Here is a 24,486-nt window from a genome sequence, read left to right as displayed (position 1 = left end):
GCCTTTCGGGTAAAAGTGTGATTTGCCTATCCCCATGGAGAAAGTTCCTCCATGCCCATCCCCCCGCAGTGGGTTAGTGGCATGTTTGAAGGCTATTGCCATCCCGCGGTGGATTCCGACAAAAAAAAAGATTGAGGTTTTACGTGCCAAAACCACGGTCTGATTATGAGGCACGCCGTAGCGGCGGACTCCCGTATTTTGGACGACCTGGGATTCTGTAACGTGTACCTAAATATAAGCACACGGGCGTTTTCGCACTTCGTCCCTCTCAAAATGCAGCCGCCGTGCACCGGGTTCGATCCCGCGACCTCCCGCTATGCGGATCCCGGTAGACTCTCACGCCGTTTCTAACGTGCTCTGTAGCTCACACCACGCCGTAACACCATCACTGCCCCTATACTGAGCACATTGGTCAAAACTGAACATTTATTAATGCGGTAATATACCTACTAGACGGCGATTCCGTTCCTGGTAACTTCGTGGCCACGCGTACTTTGTCCTCCAGTTTCGAGTAAAGTAGTTAGACCACAGTTCAAATGCATCAATTTCGCTGCCCATAAAGCGAAAATTATGCAAAATTACGTTCGAAAGGGCTGGCTGGGGCGTAAGTGGCCGACTCAGTAATGTTGGTGCACGAAGGCAACCACCGCTTTTATGCGTTACATCATTTCTTAATTGATCTATGAGAACGCGGAGCATTGGCCGATAATTATCTTAGGAACGCCACGACTTAAATTGGCGGCATATATTACTATACGAGAAGAGGACGATTCAAGATGTGTAAAGCCACGATTTTTTTTTCTTTTTGATGGGCCCGTCCTGACGTTCGTTGAGTTAGACGGCGTGTATGCTGTAAAATTCAACACCATGCACGGATACTGCCTGCACCATTTATTCGTCCAATTAGCACGGCGGGAACAGCCGGTCCGCGACGTATCAGCGAGGCTCCGCCGCGCAGTATTGCATCAGTTTCTGCAGCATTCCCATGGTCCAGATGAAAGGCCTGTAGCGAGAAAAAAAGAAAAGAAAGAAACGCGGGAAGTGTAGTCTGTATTCACGAATATATGCGAGCGACCTATGGCGATTTTTATTACTATCTGTACAGGGACGAATATGAAAAAAAAACTATTAAACGTAACGAAGACGTAAATAGTTCTTAATTATGAACGAAAAACTACACGCCGAGCTTTTTTCTAAATGCATCCACATTTTGATATTTTGTTGAGTCATATGCTTTTAGAGTAATGATATTGACACTATTCATATGTGCGGCTATGCATCCTAGCGTAGATGAGTGCATTACGGGCGTTATCTTGATTGGTAAAATATTTCACATCGGACTTTATTCCTATACATATTGGTAGATAAGCGGTGATGTACTTCGGCACAACGGATGATTAGTCACTATTAAGGATTTAAAAATAAGCGAAACAAAAAACGAGCAGTTCTTGCGTGCAAACTGAAGAGCGGAGCTGCGTGGTAAAGGCAGAGAGGAAGATGGCGGCCTTAACATATACGTGGCCTCCGAGATCAGAAGGTGCGCGCAGAACACGGCGCATCGCCCGATATTGGAGGCCACGCTACATGTGACAACCCAACAGCAGCATAACCTCAACCGTTAATTGTTTCTAGCAAAAAGTATATTCGTAGACATCTTGATAAGCTAAGTGAGCAATAATCGTGACCGATAATCATGCACGACATCTATCTATCTATCTATCTATCTATCTATCTATCTATCTATCTATCTATCTATCTATCTATCTATCTATCTATCTATCTATCTATCTATCTATCTATCTATCTATCTATCTATCTATCTATCTATCTATCTATCTATCTATCTTTTCATCACCAACACACCATTAATGATTCATGTCTCATCACTTTTCTTTCTCACTCTCTTTTAATTCTTAGAACTTTAGCATTGTCAAAGTGTGCTCGCTGTGCCCGCTGGCTGCAAGAATGAGTGCGACCCGATGTTCGCAATAAATTGACCCCCTCCACACGTAAACGAAAATTAACCTTTGCGAACAAAGGACGGCCTTCAGAGTATATCCTATCGTAATGCGCTGGAAGGCGTCGCGTGCTGCGGTGCCTTGCGAAGTGTTCTGGCTTTTCACCAAAAGTGATGCGACATCATAATAATAATGATCACCTCTCTACCTAATAATAATGACAGAATGTTATTGCGATATCAATTATATGGACACTCCAGGCTCATTTCCGCGTCGTCGCCGCTGTCGGCGTCACTGTGACGTTCACAGTAAAGTTCAAGCACGATAACATCGTGACCGCGCGCAGTATGCTGCAGGTGCGAGTGAAAGCGTGCGAAGGTTAGCCGAGGATGGCGGCTCGATCTCGCGCGCGCAAGGGAACAAGGCGGGGAGGAAGCGCGCCATCATCCATCGCGCGCAAGGCACCGGGGAGCGTTCTACTCCAGCGGCTGCTGCGTATGGTGTATATGGTGTGAGTGAACGCAGCCGTGCAGGCCATGTCTTCAAAGCGATCTGCGGTGAGCAAAGAGTACAGGTTTTCCGATGGCTGACTGCTTCGCGTGCGCTGTGTTCTCGCAGCTTAGTTTGAGCCAACGCGAGAGGCAGCACGAAGGTCAATTCGCTCGATGTTGCGACCGCTCTTCCTCGCGCCAACGTTTGGACCGCGAGTGTCCGCAATCATTGTGTGAGATGTGCTTATGTTTGTGTTTATGCTTGCCTGTGGGCGAGTGACACCATGCGTCTTAGTTTTCAGTAAGCGAGTGTTTAAGAGATTATACGGCTGAGAAAACTAGTATCCTTGCTTCGTACGAATGTATAGTAATTTGCTATCGCAATCGATGCTTCACGTTTTGGGAGAGATTGCGACTCTTTATATGGACTACACGACACAAGCCTCTCCAAGGGAATCCGAAACTACCTTCTCACTCAAACTCACTCCATCATACAATAACGGTTAAACTTGACAAGAGGCGCTCCGACATCACGTGCTTCTCGAGCACCATAATCCACACGGAATTCGATGGGGACAGAATTCTGCTTCGACTAACTTGGCACTACAGTGTGTCGAAAGCTATATAATGACGTCGTGATGACGTACTCACGTGGCCAAATTGCACTCTTCATCACTGTCAGAGGCCGACTTATCGGCTTTTTCGTTGTGCCTACGAGAGCAAAACAAAATGACGTTAGTCTTGTGATCTGGGCTCGCCGGTACGTCATCGCAAGGGCGTTCAGTGAAGCGCAACTGGTGGGCATGGACGCAGTATGTGTGCGCGCGCTGTTCTTCTGTGCGTCCATCTACTAGTTGCGTTACACAAAACGCATTCAATCAAAGTGACTTATTTATCGTCGTAATAGAAGAAATGATAAGTTGATTACTGACATTAAATACCTTGTCTCACTTTTTACTTTCCAGGGGCCATGACATGGTCTTCAAACCATTCTTATTTTATCTCTGTAACTGAGAGTAAAGGGCTCAATATTGCTATACACACGAACCTGAGGCTCAGCGCACATCTTAACTGTAGAGAGAGAGAGAGAGAGATAACTTATTTGAATGAAGGCAGACAGGTCGGCCTGAACTAACGCGCTCTAGCCTGCTACTCTGCACAGGAGGAGGGGGAACAGGGACATAAAGCTTTGAGGAGGGATGATGATGACATAGAAAGAGGGATGCCCAACAGTGAAAGCAAGTTCAACATTCTGATTATAAACATTCAGAAAGCTCATTCATGAAACCACTATCTGGTTCAGTATCTAGTCAGTGGTCACCAATTCGTCTTAACTGTAAATTCATATTTAAAATAGCTGCTTTGAAGCCCCTCCCACCGATAGTAACCGCCATTTTGGCATGTGTTGTGTGTCGTCAGAAAATGTGGGGATACCGCAGTGTCGATTGCTTCGATACAGTCAGAAACCCCATGGGGCGTCTTGCTCAGCGCGCTTTGGCACAACGTCGCAACTAGGACGTCACTGCTAAACCTTGCCCGCAGTTTGTTCACTTGGGCGATAAAAGCAGCACGAAGTAGAGAACGCCTGCATAAATTATGTCGCGCTGACTGCTGAGGCGCACATGAAAAAAAAAATAAACGAGAGAAAAAACGCATGACCACTTTTGGGTATTTTCTGCTCCTATGTGTGTATGGGGTTTAACGTGCCAAAACCACGATCTGACTATGAGGCCCGCCGTAGTGGTGGGGGACTCCGGATTAATTTTGACCACGTGGGGTTCTTTAATGTGCACGTAAACCTAAGCACACGGGTGTTTTTTGCATTTCGCCCCTATCGAAATGCGGCCGCCGTGGCTGATATTCGATCCCGCAACCTCGTGCTTAGCAGCGCAACACCAAAGCCACTAAGCAACCATCGCGGGCCCGCGTGTGTTAAGATAAGGTCAGATTAAGGGAGGGGGGTCCTATTTTTAGTTTTCAGCTAAGTTTTTATATGAGGCGGGAAAATGTGTCTTTAGAAAGGAATGAACCTTTGTTTTGCGACACTTAGCACGAATTTCTTGACTTTTTCTTTAATTTAACTAAAGGTGGAAAAGAACGTTTTAACGACTTGCAGATTTAACAATTTCGAAGGTCTACCCCTCTAAAGTTAACGCATTGTACCCCACCAAAATATTTTCGGTAAGTTTACACTACTGTTGTCACCCGCAGTATAATAAAAAATAAAGTTCCAAATTTAGTTTCTTGAGCAACTGTCTGACTTACCCCGGAATAATAGGCTTCCTTGGGCCATTTTAGCTAAAGCGATGAAGCTGAAAAAATACTTCTCACAAATATTCAAACCTTTCTCGCAAACTGAACAAGAGAAGTATGCAACTACACTGCGAATTTATTTCGGAATAAAATCGCCAAAATGCCAAAATTGCAAAAGTAGCGAACATTGAAACAGTTTAGAGGCGTTTAAAAAAATTATCATCGCCGGTTTTTACAAAAATTCCGTACCCACCCAGGACTGGTAGATCTAGTACTGCACGAACACGTTGCATTATCTTAAGTGAGAAAATTGAGCCTATTTTCGACCCCTGTATGGTCATCCCAACAATGTGCCTCGTTCTAATAATAAAATAAATATCATGCTCATATTTAATCCTGAACTCATTCTTTTCGTTGTAGTAAAGAAGAGTGACTCAGATTGTACCTTTATTGCCCACTTTTTAGCCATGAAATGAGTTGAGCTTGAGTTTTCAGGGCTCCTATTATCCGTACACCTACTACTGTGCGTTAGTACTACTACTACAGTGCCTTTAGGTAGCAAGCACGCGAGAGCGCTCAGCAAGATATTTTGAAGACAATAGCCGGGGGAGCATATTTGTGGCATAAATTTGTGGCATAAATTTAACTTACCGTGCGCCGATAGTAGTAGTGGTGTGAACGTACCGAAACAATTTAGGCAGGGTACAATGGGTTAATTTTAGAGTGACAGGCCCTCGAATTTGTATATTCCGCAAATCGTTAAAACGAGCTCTTACGCCTTTTGTGAAAAAAAAAAAATTGCTTCGAGAAATGCGTGCAAAGAAGTTTCGCAAAACAAACGTTGATTACTTTCTACACAGACATTTTCCCACCTCATAAAAAATTTCGCTGAAAACTGAAAATTGGCGGGACTCCCCTCGGTCTGTCCTTATCTGAACGTACCCTCCTGTAATCAATTTCTGCGCTAGCTTGCAGTACAAAACAGCATGGCTTCCACGATTGGCTTTGTTACTGCGATGTGTTACACCAGCAGCTACAGTGGTGCGAGTCATTTCGTCACCAGTTAGTGCTGTTGCAGACTTGTCTTGAACTGTGATATAAAAAAAAATCTAATATCTTGTGCACCCAATCCGCTAACATTCTGCCAGCTTGATGCGGGACACATACCGCTTAACATGCAATACATAATTCGAACTCGAAAATGGTGCGTAAGGGTCCCTTTTAATACATGGCTGTCGCCCCAGTGATCGAAAAATGAAGTCTCAATTCATTCAGCACTCGAATATTACGTCATGACGTAAGTAGAAAAATAATGCCAAGCAAGCTTATCGTGATCTCACGCCGTGGTGACAGATGTCGGAGGTTGTGATCAGGTACCGGCACGAACTGCTTAATTATTCAACCGCGTCTTGATAACCGTGTCCCGCCTGGAAGACCACAATTGCTGAAGCTCTACTCTGCGATACTTTACCAGAGATATCTTACGGGTATCCCACGGGCGCAGCACATCCCAGGGATATTCGTAAATCCTTGAAGCGAATTTCCAAACAATATCCATCGATGGTGTGGTATAGCCGGCGCAAAAAATAACGACACGAACAAAACCCCAGCCGAACAAACGCCTATAAATGCATTTGGTATAAATATTCAATTGTTCATGACTGTACGTTTTTGTTCGTTCTCTGCACCGTTCTCTCCGGCAATACCATGGCATCTAGACACCATGCTCGACCAACACTAAACTGTGTTAAATATCCATGAAATCTCGGTGACTGAGCAGTAATTCCGGCATAGCCAGCAGTAGTAATCTCAGATCGCGCCGCGATGCCGAAAGCCGCTCAATCCTTCATTTGTGACCCAAATCGGCATTTTAACTTGACAGCGATAAGGAGCTCGTGTCTCAGAAAATTCGGTGTCGGCGTCGGACATCGTTTCGGCATAAACAATTTTCCCGCAATTTGCGCACGCCGGCGCGTGAATATGTCGGAGTCCACGTAGCGGCGCGCGGCGCTCGCCTCCGCCGCATTTCTGCCAGAAAGCCAGCCTCCGTGCATAGCATTCGTAGCGAGCGTTCCCCAGTAAACATTATGATTACATATGCTGCAGTTGCCGGGAAGCGTGAGAAGCAGTCAGGGATCTTTGAATGCTATGGAATTCCACTATTAAAGGCGAAGCTTAAGCGTCCTCCAAATTTTCTCACATTTTACTCTTCCATGCAGCCCGGATTAGGTTCTCCGCATTCGCTTCGCTATTGTCTACAGAGACACATTTATGGTGTTGCCTGTGCCCTTTATACCGGACTGATTAAAAGTTAGGGCAGTTAGCGCTGACTGCAGCTCCCTTCAGTGAGGCCACATAATTACCACCTCAAGCTCCCACGATGGTATCTGCAGCCCGCACCCGCAGTTAGACGAGTACGCGTTGCGAATTCGTCTTTGTAATATATATATATATATATATATATATATATATATATATATATATATATATATATATATATATACATATCCACTGACGATGGTCTGCTCCGGAATACCGTCCGTTGCACAATTCGTTATGGAGGACGTGGTTTAAATCATGGATCCGGGTCCTCCAAAGAGGTGTGACGTAATGCTCACGCATTTCTTTCGCATTCACTGCTAAATCGCCATTGAATATTTTCTTCTGCAGCGCTGGATGCATTGATGGTGTGCACCATGACTACCCGGTCGACCACTAGCCATCAAAAGACAATGAAATGAACATTTTGCTTCTGGTGTACTCCGTCGGCCACTTGTACGCCCATAGTACCCAATATGTGGTACTGGTGAAGCAGTGAAGGATGCCAAACATGCTTACTTTCGCTGGTGTGAGGACCGTCGCCTGGAAAGGAGGAGAGTTTGTTTCATTAGTTCGAGCACCGAAGGCGCCAGTGCGCTGAGAATTTAGAAATTCGAAGAAGCAGATAGATAGAAGTTCAATGACTACTGATTCGCTCCAAATGGATCTTAATACTTCACAACACTTTGACACTGACTTCGCCGGTCGGTTGAACGAGTTTTTCTCGGCTGCAAGAAATTCAGATTCAAGATTTCTCACGTGCCTGGCCCGGCATACCTGACATGCAAGGTCTTTTATTTTTTCCCGAGTGTTCGCTTACGAATGCTACAGGTTTCTCATTTCACAATACCATAGGAAAGAAAATGTGTCCTTCAGTGTGTCGCAGTTCTGATATCACTCGTGAGGTTGTTCACACCTCATGCAGTGTCGTATTGGAGATAGACACAATTAGCTTATGTACCGCAACTGTCGCTGGAGGCCTTATGGCGGTGCTATGGCTGTAGGCGTTATAAGATGCAAGAGTGTGGATACTTCCTCAGGCTCGCGCGCTTCGACTGTATACCAAAGCAGGCCATTACAGGCTACTTTCGCATCGCCACTGGTATCGCCACCTTAAAACCAGCATCTTGAAAACTTTACTGAACCTCTATGGAAGACGAGCATAAGTTCATCGTACACTAGGCTAATTGCAACAACAATCGTAACACAACAAGCAAAACTGTATACACGAGGAGTATTCAGCAAGTTGGTATTATTGCCACGAAGGAACTGAGATTAAGCAAAGAGACTCAGGTGGGGGTTTAATTGGAGCTCGCATTAGCGCGTTAACTTGCTGCGACGTTTGTTCAACAATTATCCGCCGATCAGCAAGCACTTGAGCCTCCATTTTGCGCATAACTTTGTAGTTCACCACCGAGCGACGGTTTGCCACTTGTTCGACCGCATTGAAACGCCTGCGCGATTTCACAACACTGTCATAAGCTGGTACATTGCCACCGTACAGAGCCACCAGCTCGGCGTGAGTCTCCTTCGCAATGGGTCCCTCCAAATGCAGAAAGCGGAATCACTGCTCGTGTGCCAACCTATTTTCCCGATGAACGCTGCCATTTTTGGTTTAATTTCTCAGGCGTGTTCCGGTGTGGTACATTTAACGAAGTTTCTATATTCCGCGGTAACTAGACAGGCGTGCGCTCTTTTTGATGCATATTGTGTGCGCCTGTTTCAAATTAATGGTATGCCGACAATACGAACTTTACGAACACCTCTCGTACTTTACAGAGGGCCCGTGATGTGTTTGTAAATTATGAATCTGGTGGCATAATTTTAGTCTGTATGGCACAAAATCCAATGAGTATCCTTCCTCGGTAAAAATAAAAATAAGAACAAAATGAAAATAAAGCCCTGGTCATGTGTCATGGTGGCTGATAGATGCAGTAAGGTTGCAGGCAGCTTGGCTCTAAAAAATCGCTTTGTCTCCTTTAGTATTTTAGTGATCAGAAAAAGAGATAAACACTGTGTTTTAGAGGTTAGTTGGCATATTATAGTTATCGATATTTGTGCTGCTAAATGTTACCAAGACGAACGAACTTGAGGAAAATGTCGACAAAAAGCGTTTTCCAGGTGCTCTGCTTTCTTATGTGTAACGTTGTCTTGCAGCGCAAATATTCACAGCCACTTCCACAGTTCTTTGTCGTAGCCAACACGTCCCACGTACGTCAAGAATGCTGCGCTATAGGGAGGGAGGGTTCATAGGGAGGGAGGGAGGCACTTGCCTGCCTTTACGCTGATCCGACTAACAACTGTGTGTGCGTTATCAAATATATTCGCATTGTAAATAGGCTTGAGTAAAAGCCTCAAGTGGTAAACGTGGATTAAGTGGTTCAGTTTAACGTCACGAAAAACAGTAATTGTCGTTTATCAAATTCGGAGCACTTACTGAACGCCGTGGACCTGACAAGGCGGCCGCTTTGTTTTTTTCCTATGAGACAGGGAAAAGGTGAGTCTACATGAAGTATGAGCGCACTTCCCAAGTACACAAAAAGCGCCCGGCTCGCAAGCTTCCAAGACAAAATGTTAGGTGAGCCTTCTTGACTGTTTCATTCCTCCTGACGTAAGCGAAACCGTCGACAGCACAAAGCACAGAGCTCAGGACCGTGTTCACAACAGCTCTCTCGCTAATTGTCATTTATAATTTTCAGGTCCGTAATCTCTAGCATGACGCTGTTGCTTGCTCTTTCGAGGGTTACACGGAACACAAATTGGTTTCCGACTCGGCCTACTAGATCACCAATCAAAGCAAAAAAGAAGAAAGGACGACTACGTCAGCTACAAGGACTACGGTCAGCGCACGCACCCAACAGCTTATACAAGGGTATCGTGTAGCGACCTACCCCTGTGCAAGGCATCTGCGCAGATTAAAAACGCCAACATGCCTATTGTTTACTTCGACCAGTGACCCATTTTGCTAATATTCTTACTCACATATGAAGACGACTCAATAATCAATAGCAATTAAGTAGCGCCACTGAAATCTCTTTCAGAGTTCTTCACAAGGCGCAAACATAATAACTCCGAGATAGATATTAGTTTTCGTACTTGCCCTGTAACTCCGTGTAGCAGACAAAGAAAATTATCCTAAAGCCATCAGCCGTAAAATGTGATAAGATACAATCGGCACACATCTTTCGCGCTATAGGCATTCAGTTTTCTTTATATAACGCTCAATAGGGGTCAAAGGCCAACAGAAAACAGAAAACTGACTTTACTGTATTCTACAAAGTAATTGCAGTGTAAAAACAAGTATGCTTTCACAAGCAAAACTTCTATGGCGGGAACTTACCCTGCAAACATTTAGGGCAAATACGTTTTTTATACAAGCAAGCCTTTTAGTGTGCGGACTTCAACGTTCGGGTTAATGTTCCAGCATCAGTGCTATCAGTGTCTACGAAAAATTGTGTTTTTCTGCAATTCAAGCGGATGCTGCAATATGAAGCTGATCGTTGCCGTCAGTATCTAAAGTTTGCCCTTCAGGATAAGAAAGTTTCTGCGCACTCCTGCATCCGCATGGCAGTATAGCGCCCACATGCTTGCAGATGCGCCCATATCGGACACTTTCTCCAAGTCGGGGCGTAATGAAATCACAATGAACAATGACACACAAAAATGCATTGTCCAAATAATACCCTCTCTGAGGAATCGACATCTGAAAAGCATAGTCATTGCGCTTGCTACATGATAGCGCTGAAACTCCTTTTCGTTAAATATTTAAAAAAGTGATAATGTTGAAACAGGAAGGAAACACGGCACTTTTTATATCCGCGCTATGGTATATACTACAGGCTTAAAGAGACCTTCACCTTAAAATACCCTTAACAGAAACAGTAAATCAATTGGATTCGTATTCTTTCAGTATTATATATTTATTTTCCTTTGGAGGAAGGGGGCTGATTGAGGAGAAGATGCGGGCAAAATAATTTAAGTGAAGGTGAATTTCAGAGAAAAATTTACATTCTCAATTCCGTGCACAAATCGTGGCATCGATGACATAGGGTGAAATCGCGAATTCCATGGTATTTTTTCGTACTACATGAACCGTCTCTTATGCAGCAACAAAACTGAAAAAAAAAAGTTGCAACGTTGAGCCTTTGCTTACAATCAAATGGAACGCAATCCATAGTCGATAACAAAACAGATAGTCACACAAAGACGTTGCTAAAATCAATTACGTCACAGGGAACATGTGCCGTAATGTCAAAATGGTGTCGCAACCCATCCTCTGCTTTTTTTTTCTTATCAAGTCTGCTGTATAAATGTATGTTACACTACCCCCTGAAGCATCGTTCTGAGAGCTAAGCCTAACTCCTGTGCCCTTTGTATTCCTTCACGCGCACGTTGTTAGGACAATGCATGCTCCGGTGAGGCCATCAATTATTCGCGAAGCAAATGTCAAATGCTGAAGAGCGAATGCATAATGTAACAGTGCACCGGTGGTGTCATTACCATAGCATTGCAGCCTTTTGTTGCAAAATAACTTGAATATGAACAGGAATTGCGCCGACACCGGTATTGACTTATTTCCGCGACTTTGCTCTCAAGGAATTCACACAGTTGCTAGGAAATATAGAGCCCTGTCAATCTCGTCGTAAATTCTTGTATCCTTTATATTGCTTCAGAGCACTTTTAAATATGTACGACATGCTAATACATTGTACTGAGCATGATAGTATATTTAAAATGCTACAAATCATGCAACATCGTGTATAGATTTATGGATGTGTGCGTGCGGTCGAATCAAGGCGCGTTCGTCAGCTTTGCCAATCGGTCTATGGCACAAAATGTGAAGGTCAAGTGCCAAACAAACGTGAAGAATGTACTTGAGCGAAGGAAGTAATATGTTAAAGCACCTTAAGGTTGCCGTACTTACTTTATGCTTTCTTTTAGATTTGATTTCTTCACTATCTTGTTTGAAGCTGACTCCTGCTGGCCTGGATTCGAGAGTACGTGCAACACCTCCGGACTGTGTCACGAAAAAAAAATGATAAAGAAGACTTCTTTTAAGTTTACAATTAGCCGGTATCATTTAACACTTTGAAGAGCTGTTATTTCTCAGCGGGCGCTGCATGTTAGGATAAGCTTTGGCATACCTAAAGGATTGGTCACAAAATCGTAATTATAGCGCATACTATTTAGGCGACTTGTAGCACTACGGTCTCCAGAACGGGAAATAGACTCATCCAAACTGAAATATAACCTTGTCCTATACAAGAGCTTGTTACACGAGAGGTTCACTACACACTACATACTACATCTCAACCAGTATGGCGCGCGCTTTACGAGCTGCAGCGTTACATTCAAGGTTGAATGCATGGTTTTCCCAGCGCATAAGAATTGCACGGCGTGCTCGCTACTAATTGTGAATGAGCAGACGATGCTTTAACGCAGGTACACACGCAGGAACACACACGAACCACGTGATTCGGTTTCGCGCTCCCGATTTACTGAAGCCAGCAGTAGTTTTCGCTGTAGCGTGGTATTGTTATGAAACAGTACATGCATGCAGGGTATCGGCTAAAGACTTCTGAATATGCAAGTAAGTCGGGGCTTCACTGCATTACGTGCCGGAATACAGCAGAGAAATGAAGGGCGAGCGGCGACGCCACCCTCGAATTCCCGAAGCAGCTAACTGTGATGACTTAGCTCGTGCAATGACTGACCAAGTTTAGGTAATTACTCACGACCAAAGATTGCTGCGATGGCTTCAGCAACAAATGCAAAATCATTCAACTACAGGAAGCGCCGCGAAACGCATAACGCGTTCCACTGGCAAAACAATGACGAGATATTCCGAACCACCTAGGCCCACATGCGACCGCTGAAGCTGAAGAGACCGTGTAGCTTCTGTGCTACTGCACCCGCCGCTTCGATGTTCAACGACAGTCTTTATCTACGCGCTCACTTGACAAGGGGGCCAACCCTTTACAGAGGCAGTGACCCTGGGTGCATGGGGCCTCCCTCTTCATCAATTGAGTTGGCTACACGTGTTTAAGATATTCTTGCACGGGCATGAGAATACGCTGAAGACAAAACCCTGTGCCTCCTACTGTGCGCGTGAACTCCATTTTGCCTTTTCCTTCTTTCTTTCAATCCGTCATCCGCTTTCTTCCGCGCAGGGCAGCCAACCAAAGGTTCGTTTATAGTTAACCTCCCTGCCTTTCATTGTTTTCCCTCTCCACTCTATTTTCATATTTGTGACCTCCGTGCCGTGCCTCGTTCCTGATCTCTCCAAGTTTATGTCACGACAAAAATTGCCGTGGCGACACCGAGGCGGGACTTGAGTGCCTTTCTTCTCGGCCATCTGACGTATAGCATCGCGGCGACACCTAGCGAGCGCAGTGTGGCTCTTAAGTCTATTCGTATGAGCCTCCGATATCTATGGTATTTAGCAACGAGCTATGCCGGAAATATCAGAGGCAATATGTCGCAGCTAAGTTGCAGGCGATACCCAGAGCGCGCTTTATGCACTTAGTTTTCTTTGTCCCATTAGCGTATTTTACATGCTCTACTACATCTCAACCAGTATGGCGCGCTCTTTACGAGCTGCAGCGTTACATTCAAGGTTGAATGCGTGGTTTTCCCAGCGCATAAGAGTTGACAGGAGCGAGTTGTTTATCTACTTTTCTTTTTCGTTTTTTTATACCTATTACGACGTTCGTTGCCACGTTTTAACCCTTGCAAATGCGGAGTAAAACGGCAAGCAAACCGCTCATTGCTGCCCATACCCCCCCTCCCCGCCCCCCCTTCCCCCAAAAAATATGGAGTGGAAGAAAACGTACTATGCCGCAATGCGTCTAAATTGCGATGGTTATCAGCTGAGCTGGCTGATAATCATCGTATACCTTTTCCGAAATTTTCGATTATATATATATATATATATATATATATATATATATATATATATATATATATATATATATATATATATAGCGAGCGTGTGTGTGCGTGCGCGTGTGCACGCGTGCGTGCGCGTGTTTTCATTAGTTCTCGCATATACACTATTGTAGTCACAAAAATTCTGTTAGTTCAGCAGTGCGTGGTCTTCCGCTCCGCGTGCTGGTCAAAATTGGTGTCCGCTAAATTCCCGGAAATCATACTTGCGCTCACTTTTCGAGGGACTTGAGGCTGGACTTGATCGGCGGCGCCTGTGCGCGGGCTTCGGGGCTGGAGTCCGGGGTTAGCGACGGGGCTGGAGCTTCTTCGCTAGGTCACAGCCGGGGAGTTCTCATGAAGACAAGCTCTCACGCGTGCGCTAGCAATCGCGGACAGCACACAAGCACGCAGCCTTCACACACATTTACACAGGGTGCTTAAAACTTCAACGCTCACATTCTGCACCAAAAAAAGAAAGAAAAACAAAGCCGAGGCAAAGTTAAGCGCAATGAAAGAAGAAAAACTTTATTATGAACTGCATAAGTCACCAAAGTGTTTGAAAGTATGTAGTTTGCACTGAGTGAACAGTAAACGCCAATCTTTTATCCCGTCTGTCGTCTTTTGCATCGCCTAATTTTGCCCCAGCTTTCGAAAAACACCCCAACTAGCCTAATTTGTCTGCATTAACTTTGCACCAGAAACTACAGAAGCGTGAACTACGTCAGCGCCATTGTACACTATTTGCAGGGCCGTGCGAATGTTCGAAATATTGAACGTGAAATCAAATAGTCTTGCTATTTGATTCAGATTCGATTCGGGAATTCACTATTCGAAATTGTCGGTTTTATTACAATAATGCTGCAGACTCGAGCAAGTAGAAAATTGGTAGCATGATAGGGCATTTCAATGTTAAAAGCTGTCAGGAGGACACCCCTGACAGTTTCTGAATTTTGGTTTCTTTCGAATATGTAAGGTGATAGAAACAATTTTTCGAGCCTCAAAGGAGGGAGAACAATGAATAAATTCTTGAATTAAATATGAATTTAAGTCTCTGCTTTTCGATTCAAATTAGATTCGAGAATACACTATTCAAAATTGGGGAATGTTCTTTTCTTTCCAATAAGCGTAAGGGATAACAATTATCGGAGTCTCAAAAGAGAAAGAAAAAAGTGACTTATTCGTTATGAGTGCCCCACGTTCAGGCAACCTATATGCGAATTGTCTTAGACAAATCAGTTTCTTATTAGACCATGCGCGCAATGTTTTCATCCCTTTGAAACAATGGGCGGAGCAACATGACACCTCTCTTCTCCAACGGACTCGACACTCGAAGTGCATCACGTGACCTGCTCTCCCCCCACCCCCCCGCACTTTTTTTTGTTCAATGCTGTCATTGTCGCGGTCCTCTAGATAAGTAAAAGCAGTTGTTTCTCATTTACAAGTTCCTTAGTTGACCACACGTTCAATATTGAATATTCGGGGACCGTTTTTCTCGAATATTCGTATTCGAATCGGTTCGAAAATTTTCCTGTTCGAACACCGGCAATTATTTGGTACGGCGGACGCAGTACATACGTACGGAACTTACAAATGCGCAGATACTAAAGCTCGAACTTTTTTTTTTTTTTTGATAAATAAGACGGAAGATGGAGCAATTTATACAAGAATGCCGAAGTAATCGTTTCACAATGTACGCGTTAGGCGCGTATGCCACGTTGATGCTAATGGCTGCCATTCTTCTGTGTTCTCTCAGCATGATAGGGTTGCCTCAAATGTCCGGTTTGCTCGGCAGAGCGGCGGCCGAGGAGGACATCGAGGCAACCCTATCACGGTGTTTCCCGCCCGATATCTTTCGCTTCTCAAAACTGTGAGCGCACAAATGTTACACACAGTTTTTATATTGAAAACTCAAGATATGCAGAAGCTGCCAACCTGACGACGCGGACGCCATGCCAGGCTGCTGCTGGTCCTTGTGTCTCCAGTGTGGAAGCAAGAAAATCAAGTGCTGCCCGAAATTTGCTCTCGCGAGCAATCACGTCGGCATCGACAGTGCCAAGAAACCAGCGCCAACTTTCGCGAGGGCTCCTTTACGAACAGTTTAATGTGATCCCCGTATGCCGACTTAAAGGAGCACTCACGTTGCTGGAATTACAATGCTACAGGTGGCGAAGACTGCAGTGTACACACATTATCGAAATATCAGATTACTGGCCTGACAGGTACAAGGAAAATCCTTGACTAATCTCAATGATTGGGGACAACTATAAGCATAGGAAGGTGCACTAGGCACTCTTTGTTCTTGCGCCAAACACAGTTCAGGTTCACTGTATAGCGTGGAATAGTGCACTGAGCAGTTCCTTAATGAATTAATTGTTTCTTTATTTGTTGAGACTCAAGAAATAAAATGCCGCATCTCTCACCTTTTGTCAGAACTGGAACCGCTGCAGAAACAAAAAAGACAACATAACAACGAGGCTAAGAAGCAAGAATTCCTTTTCTTGCTCGTAACATGCCTGAAGACTGCGTTAAAAGTACATTGCGGCACCCATCGCTTCCAACCTCACACCAAATACGACTCGAGTTCTGAGCAACTCGTGTAACTTTAGTAACCAACACGTGCTATAGGCTTCGAAGCGGAATGCTAGTGACAACAAGGACACGCGGTGACAAACACAGGTCAGAAAATTAACGCCCAGACTCACTCACAAAAAACATATTTTTATATATATTCATACACATTGTTACTTAGAATCGATAACAAAGAAACGTGCCTACGCTCATCATTTAGTTTAATGTACGTTTCATTTTTTTGTATACTAGCCTTCCGGCAGCATAGGCGCTGCAAGCCCAAGACCCCGAAGAGTTGTAAAAAAAATTCTATGTTGGAAAACCGCAGTTCCGTATGCATTATAGCAACGGCGCGTGCAAACATCACAGAGGCCAAACACTTTGAGGTCCCTATTGTGAAACATTCGATTAAAGGTTGAGCGGCAACCATATGCTGAAGTGTTGTGCTTTTATTAGTGAAATGAAGACAAACACAACTGCAATAAACTTTGCTGAAAGGCAGGTTGAATAGTAAGTGGCTGAGTGTTTTCTGCCAAAGCTTATCATTCAAAGGTGTAATTCCACGGGTCTAATCCTCTGCTGAGGCCCTGAACTGCACTACGCGCTGTGCCATCCCCATTTATTTGCGAATACAAGTATTGAGCCCCTCAACTTGTTCCAACTGGCAGGATGATACAATTTCACCTCCCCTAAAAAAGGCATTTGAAAAATCCGTTCACCTTGTGCTGGTATCGCTGCTGGCAGATGAGCTTCGAAAGAGAAAGACAAAAATGAACACTGCGAGTCTCTTACGACTCTCTACGGCAAAAGAAGACAAGAATAAGGAGGGGTCACAACGATAGAAGACCTACGTTTCAGACGAAGAGTCTGAATCTTTGGCGAAGTCGTCCCTGCAGGAATTGAGAGTAAGAAAAAGTGGAAGGGGGAGAACGATTAGAAAAAAAAAATGTTGAGTTAGCGGTAAGGGCGCGCGCACACACACACACGCACACGTGCACACACACACACACACACACACACACACACACACACACACACACACACACACACACACACACACACACACACACACACACACACACACACACGCACGCACACACACACACGCGCGTACACACGCACACACACACACACACACACACGCGCGCGCGCGCGCGCACACGCACACACACACACACACACACACACACACACACACACACACACACACACGCACGCACGCACGCACGCACGCACACTTTTTCAGCTTTGACGCTCCTAATAATAGATTAAAGATTAAATTGCGGTTTTACGTGCCAAAAGCACGGCCTCATTATGAGGCGCGCCGTAATGATGGACTGCGGATTAAATCTGACCACCTGCGATTCTTTATACGTGCACCCAATGCACGATATACAAGGGCGTCCTTACATTTCATCTCCATCGAAATGCTGCCGCCGAGCCCGCGGTTTGGTCCCGCGACCCCGTGCTTAGAGGAGCAATGCCCTTGCCACCGCGGCGGTTGACAAAGCTTACAGTTGGAACAACAAAGGCAAGGATGGGTTAACTGAAAGTGTCGCAATTTGCGACGTAAACGTGAGTGATGCCGCCACTTTGAATATGGGAAACCAGTTCCTAGTGACCAACATATTCCTGGCAGCCGTTTTGTGAAGAGTAGTCACTAATTAGATTTGTGAAGAATATTCACTAATTATATTTGTGAAGAGTATTCACTAATTAGATAAACTGACGTGAATGCTGTGTTCATTACAGGATAGAATTTGCGTGGCAAGGTAAACTGAAGCTGCATTTTTCTTTTTTGTTTGTATATATAAAGAACAAAAGCTTTCTCATGTTTGCTTACTGAATTCCACGAGGAAGAACCGCATTGCCTTGTTTCAGAGGTTGCCTGAAGAAAGAAGAACCGAGGTAAGCTTTCAAAGGGCCTGAGTGTCATCATCATAAAATGAGGAAGATTGCGGAAATGTTAGAGGTATAGACGATATACTCTTTTATAAGATATCGTGTACTTCGGAACGCATCGCGTACAACTATCGCTTACAAGCAGATCAACAACAAAGTCGGATCATCTTCCCTGCGGTAATATGAGCGGTCAGTTGAAATAGTGAACATGTACAACAAAACAAGTTGCAATTCGCAGGAAAGGATGACGTCATGTGGAACTAGATACGATCTTGACTGGTCTCGAAAATACACAAGCAATTTATGTGATGAGAGAGTATAGTACCTTTCAGCTCTTACAATCATGATTCGTGGAACGTCACTGTGCAGTGAGCTGTAGTGAGCTGGCGCAGGGAAAAGAGAGAGCGCTCATTGATTCACCATACCCGTGTGCATTTTTCCTTGCCAGCCATCCCTCCATCTGGAATGCGCCGTGTCTCAGGATATCGCATGACAGGATCGATGGAAACGAGAGGACCTAGTGCATGACATGCTAATGGACTTCCAGTGGGGGATCGAGGTTGGTGAACGATAACTCCGCAGAGAGCAAGAGTACATATGGCGCTTTTGCGTGCGTGTATTTTGTTTCTTAAATATCTATGTACATATATGCCTGTTATCATTCCCCTTCTAGTAATATGCTGCTATAAGAACTCGGCAAGATCCCGTTATGAATATCTGAGTGGGGTTCAGATGCCAGGACCGACAAGAAAAGCACTTGACGCGCTATTATTACCCCAAATTTACATTTAATAATTGAGTCGGCACTTCAACGATACCAGCTTCTCGTAGCCACTAAAACCGTGCACATCAAATATAGACTTGATTGCTTTCTTTTTTTCTTGCGCGTGTATATGTGGAATCAAGAACAGCGGGAACGGGGATCTAAAGTCGCAGTTTTATGAAGAGAAAGCAACTAATGAGCTCGGAAAGGTCATCATAAGAGATGACGAGTGGTGATTGGAAAGCGGCCGTGTTTCATCGCGGAACAGAATGAATAAACAAAGCGCAGGCTACTGAGGCCCGCAAAACCTGATACGCGATTCTCTCTCGTAACGACACCTGTCCTGTACAGGACAGAGAGAGCCACCTAATGTTTCACACGAGCAACACCTACCAGCCCACACTGCCTTTATTCACTGAAAGGAAGTGATCGACCTCCGTTCGAATGCAAATAATCCGGCCCCTTCGCATTTTTTTCTTCGACTCACGAGTCCCGGCAGTAAATGCGAGAATTTATTCGGAGAGGACCGGTACTCCCATTTGCGAATTAACGGCCGGTTAAATCCCGCAGCGTGAACGGCAACGGCGCTGCGAAATAAGCCCTCGACGAACATCAATGTAGGCGGCTCCTTTCTAGATCTCTATAGCTGCTAGTGCGCGATTATCGCATTTACATGTTCCGCCGGCGCACAAAGCCTGATCGCGCTACTTGCCGATGCGCCCGTTGGTGAGCTTCAAACGCAAAGCATACTTGGCGGCATAATAGCAAGAAAGCGCTCTTAATCGCATGTGTAAGGAACGCGTAGCGACAACGATCTCATTTCATTATAGACCGAGTCGCCATGTTAGCGCCGTGCAAAATGAACCCGTATATCGTAAAAGCAAAAAAAAAAAAAAAGAAGAAAAGCAACAGTTTAGCGAATAAGACCTAGCAATGTGAAGGACAAAGGTTGAAACATGCAGAGATCCTGTAATGGGACGATGTGCTTCCTTATTCTCTTATTGCGCTGGTTATTTCAATTGCGTGCAGTGCCACACGGGCTAAAGGTGCGATTAGACCAGGCGGGAGCATAGGCTGTCCTTTCAAAATGTAAGAACTCATTTACACATGTCTGTGATGACGTACCGAACCCCCCCCCCCCCCCCCCCTTCTTGGTACATTTAGAGCTGTGTCATCTGCTATTACTCGCCTTTGCGCTACTGCTATCGGTGGGTTCGGTAGCTTGTAGGAGGCGGATACGAAAACAGAGGACCGACGGAGGAGAATCGTTGTACTACACGGGCCTTAAAAAGAGTTTCCTACAATTACTGAAGGGAACTATGGCACTGCGATCGTTCAGACACCATGGGAATGAGGGGTAGTATGTGGATATTCCCGATCTTCGTGCTTGGGGTTTCAGACGTTCTTGTGCATGGCTTCGTTTATTAAGCTTTATCAGGGCTTAAATTGGCCTAAACTTCAGGCAATTTATACTTACTTTAACGCGCAAGGTAACGAGACTGCAAGTACGCATAATCGGTGCTAAACGCAGCGGTTGCACTTGTTCATGCGTCCATGGCCTAATGGTTTCAATATCGGGCTTCTGTGCTTAGATGTCCGGTGTTCGAAACCCACCGTCGGAGAATTTTATTAATGTTTATTTGATTATTTATAACGCAGCACTTTCTTGAAAATGATCGTTTTGCAAAGTCACGAAGCCGTTTAAAGCCACAAGGACGAAGTTTAGGCAAATCTATGTACTACCCATCATTCCCATACTGACTGAACTGCCCTGCTTGCAGCTCCCGTAGACACTAGCGCCATAGTTCTCTCTAGCAATTGTATGAAACTCTATGGCCTTAGGCATCGCCTTAATGATGCTCTCGTAAGCATGGACTTTGCCGTCTTAAAGCCAATTTCCTTCGAGAACGTTCACAATGACGCCTTTCTTTTCACTAACCCTGAGATCCCCACGTGTCATATATATTCTACGCTAAAACTGAAATCTCGAAATGCTAATTGATTTCAGCACACAGCAGGCGTTTTTGATACGCTGGAGCTAGTTATGAGTTGTGGTTGCTGAGTAAACCCGTACTACTTAGGATTTAACTCCAACGGCATTTCATAGCTTTTTTATGCAACTCCCTACGGCCAGAAATGAAAGTTGAACAAGTTGTTCTAATTCTCCTCGATGTCAAACTGGGTTTGGACATTACAGGGTCAAGTGAGTTGAATCACCCAGCTTGCCGACAGCGAAGTCGCCACTGTTGCATTAAACCCACCGCCGAGGCTCGGTGGTTACGGTTGTGGCATTCTGGTACTAGCCGGGACGTGGCAGAATTCAATATAGGCCACGGCAGCCCCACTACACGATGTAAACTAAAAGCACTAACGATACTATCATAGAAATCCGCGTTGTCGATGTTGACACGTGAATGGTCCGAGCGGTGCTCGACACCTGCGTTATCACTGGGACGGTAGTTGTTGGATGATAAAGAATATAATATACATGGAAATGAATCCTTGCATCATGCCGGACTAGTATACCAGAAGTACCGGTGCGTAAACTTCAAGCGTGCTTACGCACGATTAGGACAAAAGGTTGCTTACCTCGTTGTTCGCTTCTTGAGGGGCGGGGTCGGAGGATTTGGAGTGAGGAACAGCGCCAGCTTCTTCTTTTCACGTCTGAAACGTTCCCAACATAGTCACGGGCTCCATGGTGCATACAGCAACAAAGCAGCGCGGGAACTTTTAGTCCAAGCGCTCATTCGTTAAAACACAAAATCCCGTACGCAGACGAGACATGGCGGGAGGGGCAGTCTTGAACGCGTTATCGCTACTCTGGCAGTAAATGCACGCTGTGCAGCAAATATGTGCGAAGGCACGTATACTATAAAGCGTTCATGTTAAGGGATCGACATCTGCACATCGGTTTCTTGCGGGTCCTTGCTTTTTCCTCGACTTTCAGCACTGTGACCCGATACTATACTTACATGATGCAATATACATAATCAAAACACATCATACGGGTACATAACAAGGTTATATGTATAATACATACACAATACACATTTATTTCGGGTTCATTATTTTTAATGTACAGTGTGCGTAGCGGTAAATAGAAATAGCTTATGACAAGCAATGTGACCGGAGCCTCGGTCGGTAAATATGTGCCGAATAACAAATTCTGTCACTGCGGTTATGAACCTACTCGCAATATTTTTGTAGTTTCCGGACCGTCCCAACGCTGGTGCAATCCATGTTAAAAGCAAAATAATGCAACGGCTAAGGCAAAATTGATACGTTTACCATAGTAATTCACCAAGGTGTCGCCGGACAACACGCGATGTAAGGTAGCAAACGCCACAGTACTGTCATTTTGACCGTGCACGAAAATAACAGCAAATTTTGTTAGATGTGTTAAAGCAGCCTTTATACCAGCCTGTACTTGCACAATGCGATAGTCTTAAGACCACTACCTGAGCGCACCAAGTAATGAGCTGACCTTTAGGTTTTCGAACTAAGTCTGTGGTTTTATATCCGAGCCACGACATAACTCTCGGAATTCGTAACTAGGAGAACAGCTACATACAACATGTCAATAATAGTATCGCACACGAGCACGACGATACGCTAGCTGGCTCTTCAAGGGACTCGCGAGCATTGAACGACAGCGATGTAACTGGCGAAAGGCTAGCTCAGGTCTTGTATTGTCCCGCACAGCTGTGACACTTAGGCTAGCCAACTTATCAGTCGTGAAACTTTTACTATAGCGGTCAGATACAGTGCTTCAACACGACCGTCATCGAGCCTCCACTGCGCTCTGAATAGGGATCAAATGGCGTCACCACTCACGCGTCCTTGGCCTTCTGGGCTTCGCTGGGCTCCTTCTTCCTCCTGAACATGGCGTTCGCTTTCAGGAGGGCCCCGCGCCCCGGCGAAAATTTTGAAGGGGTGGAAAGCCAATGTCGCCCGTCGCAACCGCAGATTTTTTCGGTGCGAGGCTTCGGAATCACCGCAGAGCGCGCGGTTCGCGAGGCCGGTGCAGGTGCCCGGGTCTCGTGCTCTACGGTGGCGCACCCTTGAAGCCGGGCCGGTTTCTCTTGCCAACACTTTGCCGGCAGCAGCAGTAGTAGCGCTGCTGCTTTGTTTTGTAGGAACGTGTCGGTGGCACCGACAGTCGAATTGTTTCAAAAGAATTGAACCAAATCAGTACTCGTGGTGCCCGGCTCCGCTCCATTCTTGTCGCGGAGAGGCAGCGCAAAGAGCGCGAATGAGCAGTTCGAGCAAATGATGCCGCATAGCGCTGGAAATACGCTGCGCGCGGATAGCTGTCACAGAGCTGAAAGTGTATACCGACCGTGTGCTTGCGGCCCTGTAGACTGCGTATGTCTTGCCCTCTCGTCTGTGCTTTTCGACATGTTGATCAACGGCCATCAAGTCGGGTGAAAAAAAAAAAAAAACGATTACGATATTCCCTAATGTAAAATTTGAGCGCAGCTCTAGACACGTGTGTTCAATTCGTGTTATATTCAGGCAAATAATCTGAGAGACATGTATATACGTACATTTAAAGACAACTATTTATTGTCGGCGACGGCGCTTATAGCTCGTGTTTCGACGGCGCGCACCTCTGGATTCTCACGTGGCCGCCGTTGAGCATCTGCTCGGCTAGATCGTTTAGCAGCTGTGGCAGACGAACAACTTCCGTCGGTTGCGTCGCTAATTCTTCAGGAAGAACTCGCTGACACCATTTTGTATTGTGATTATATTGCCACGTGGTAGTGACAGTGAAGAACGACACAGTGTCGAAACTGTGAGTTAGAAATGGAATACCTTATCGGCGTACTTGTGCCCAGCAAAACAAGTCCCTCTCAAGCACAACGATAGGGGCGAGCAGAGTCGGCTATCGTCGAAAACATGATCTGCGGGTCAAGCGCGTTCGTTTTTATACATGACTCATCGATAGTTCCCGTTTAATTGCGTGGCTTCCAATAAGTACTTCACAATTCGCGTCGCGCATACAAGCAGATTACAAATACTATGGCGCTTTCTCGTAGTCTCATGCGGCGGTCTGCTTTCCTCTTCACACTTTCGCCATACTCTCCTCCTCCAATTTCCGTCCCATACTTTCACTCTAGTCTCTTCCTCCACTTTCCCACTCGCACCCTCTTCTTGCAGCTCCCGCTGCGCTCCGCGGTCGCTTTCTTCTTTCGCCGAGCTCGTTCGCTCAGTTACGCCGAAGAACGACGCCGAAGAGCTGCACTCTAACAATTCAGCGGCGATTTAGCGGTAAATGCGAGAGAAATGCGTTAGCACTATGTCG

At 45.3% G+C, this 24,486-nt stretch overlaps 1 protein-coding gene across 1 annotated transcript; it reads right to left on the bottom strand.

The window, feature by feature from the left end:
• Positions 1-874: 874 nt before the first annotated feature.
• On the bottom strand, positions 875-23,254 carry LOC126531191 (uncharacterized). The gene is made up of 12 exons (XM_055071012.2): positions 23,016-23,254; positions 21,771-21,845; positions 18,360-18,404; positions 17,368-17,406; positions 17,236-17,265; positions 16,369-16,389; positions 14,183-14,278; positions 11,946-12,038; positions 9,459-9,500; positions 7,541-7,564; positions 3,101-3,160; positions 875-1,003 (listed from the first exon to the last, which is right to left on the bottom strand). The coding sequence occupies exons 1-12, from the start codon at positions 23,063-23,065 to the stop codon at positions 937-939; spliced, it is 642 nt and encodes a 213-aa protein (XP_054926987.1). The 5' UTR covers positions 23,066-23,254; the 3' UTR covers positions 875-936.
• Positions 23,255-24,486: the final 1,232 nt, after the last annotated feature.

Source organism: Dermacentor andersoni, chromosome 5 (assembly GCF_023375885.2).
Source record: "Dermacentor andersoni chromosome 5, qqDerAnde1_hic_scaffold, whole genome shotgun sequence".
Classification (NCBI taxonomy): Eukaryota; Metazoa; Arthropoda; class Arachnida; order Ixodida; family Ixodidae; genus Dermacentor; species Dermacentor andersoni.
The sequence above is the reverse complement of the archived record's forward strand: the minus strand, read 5'-3'. Positions and strand labels throughout refer to the sequence as shown.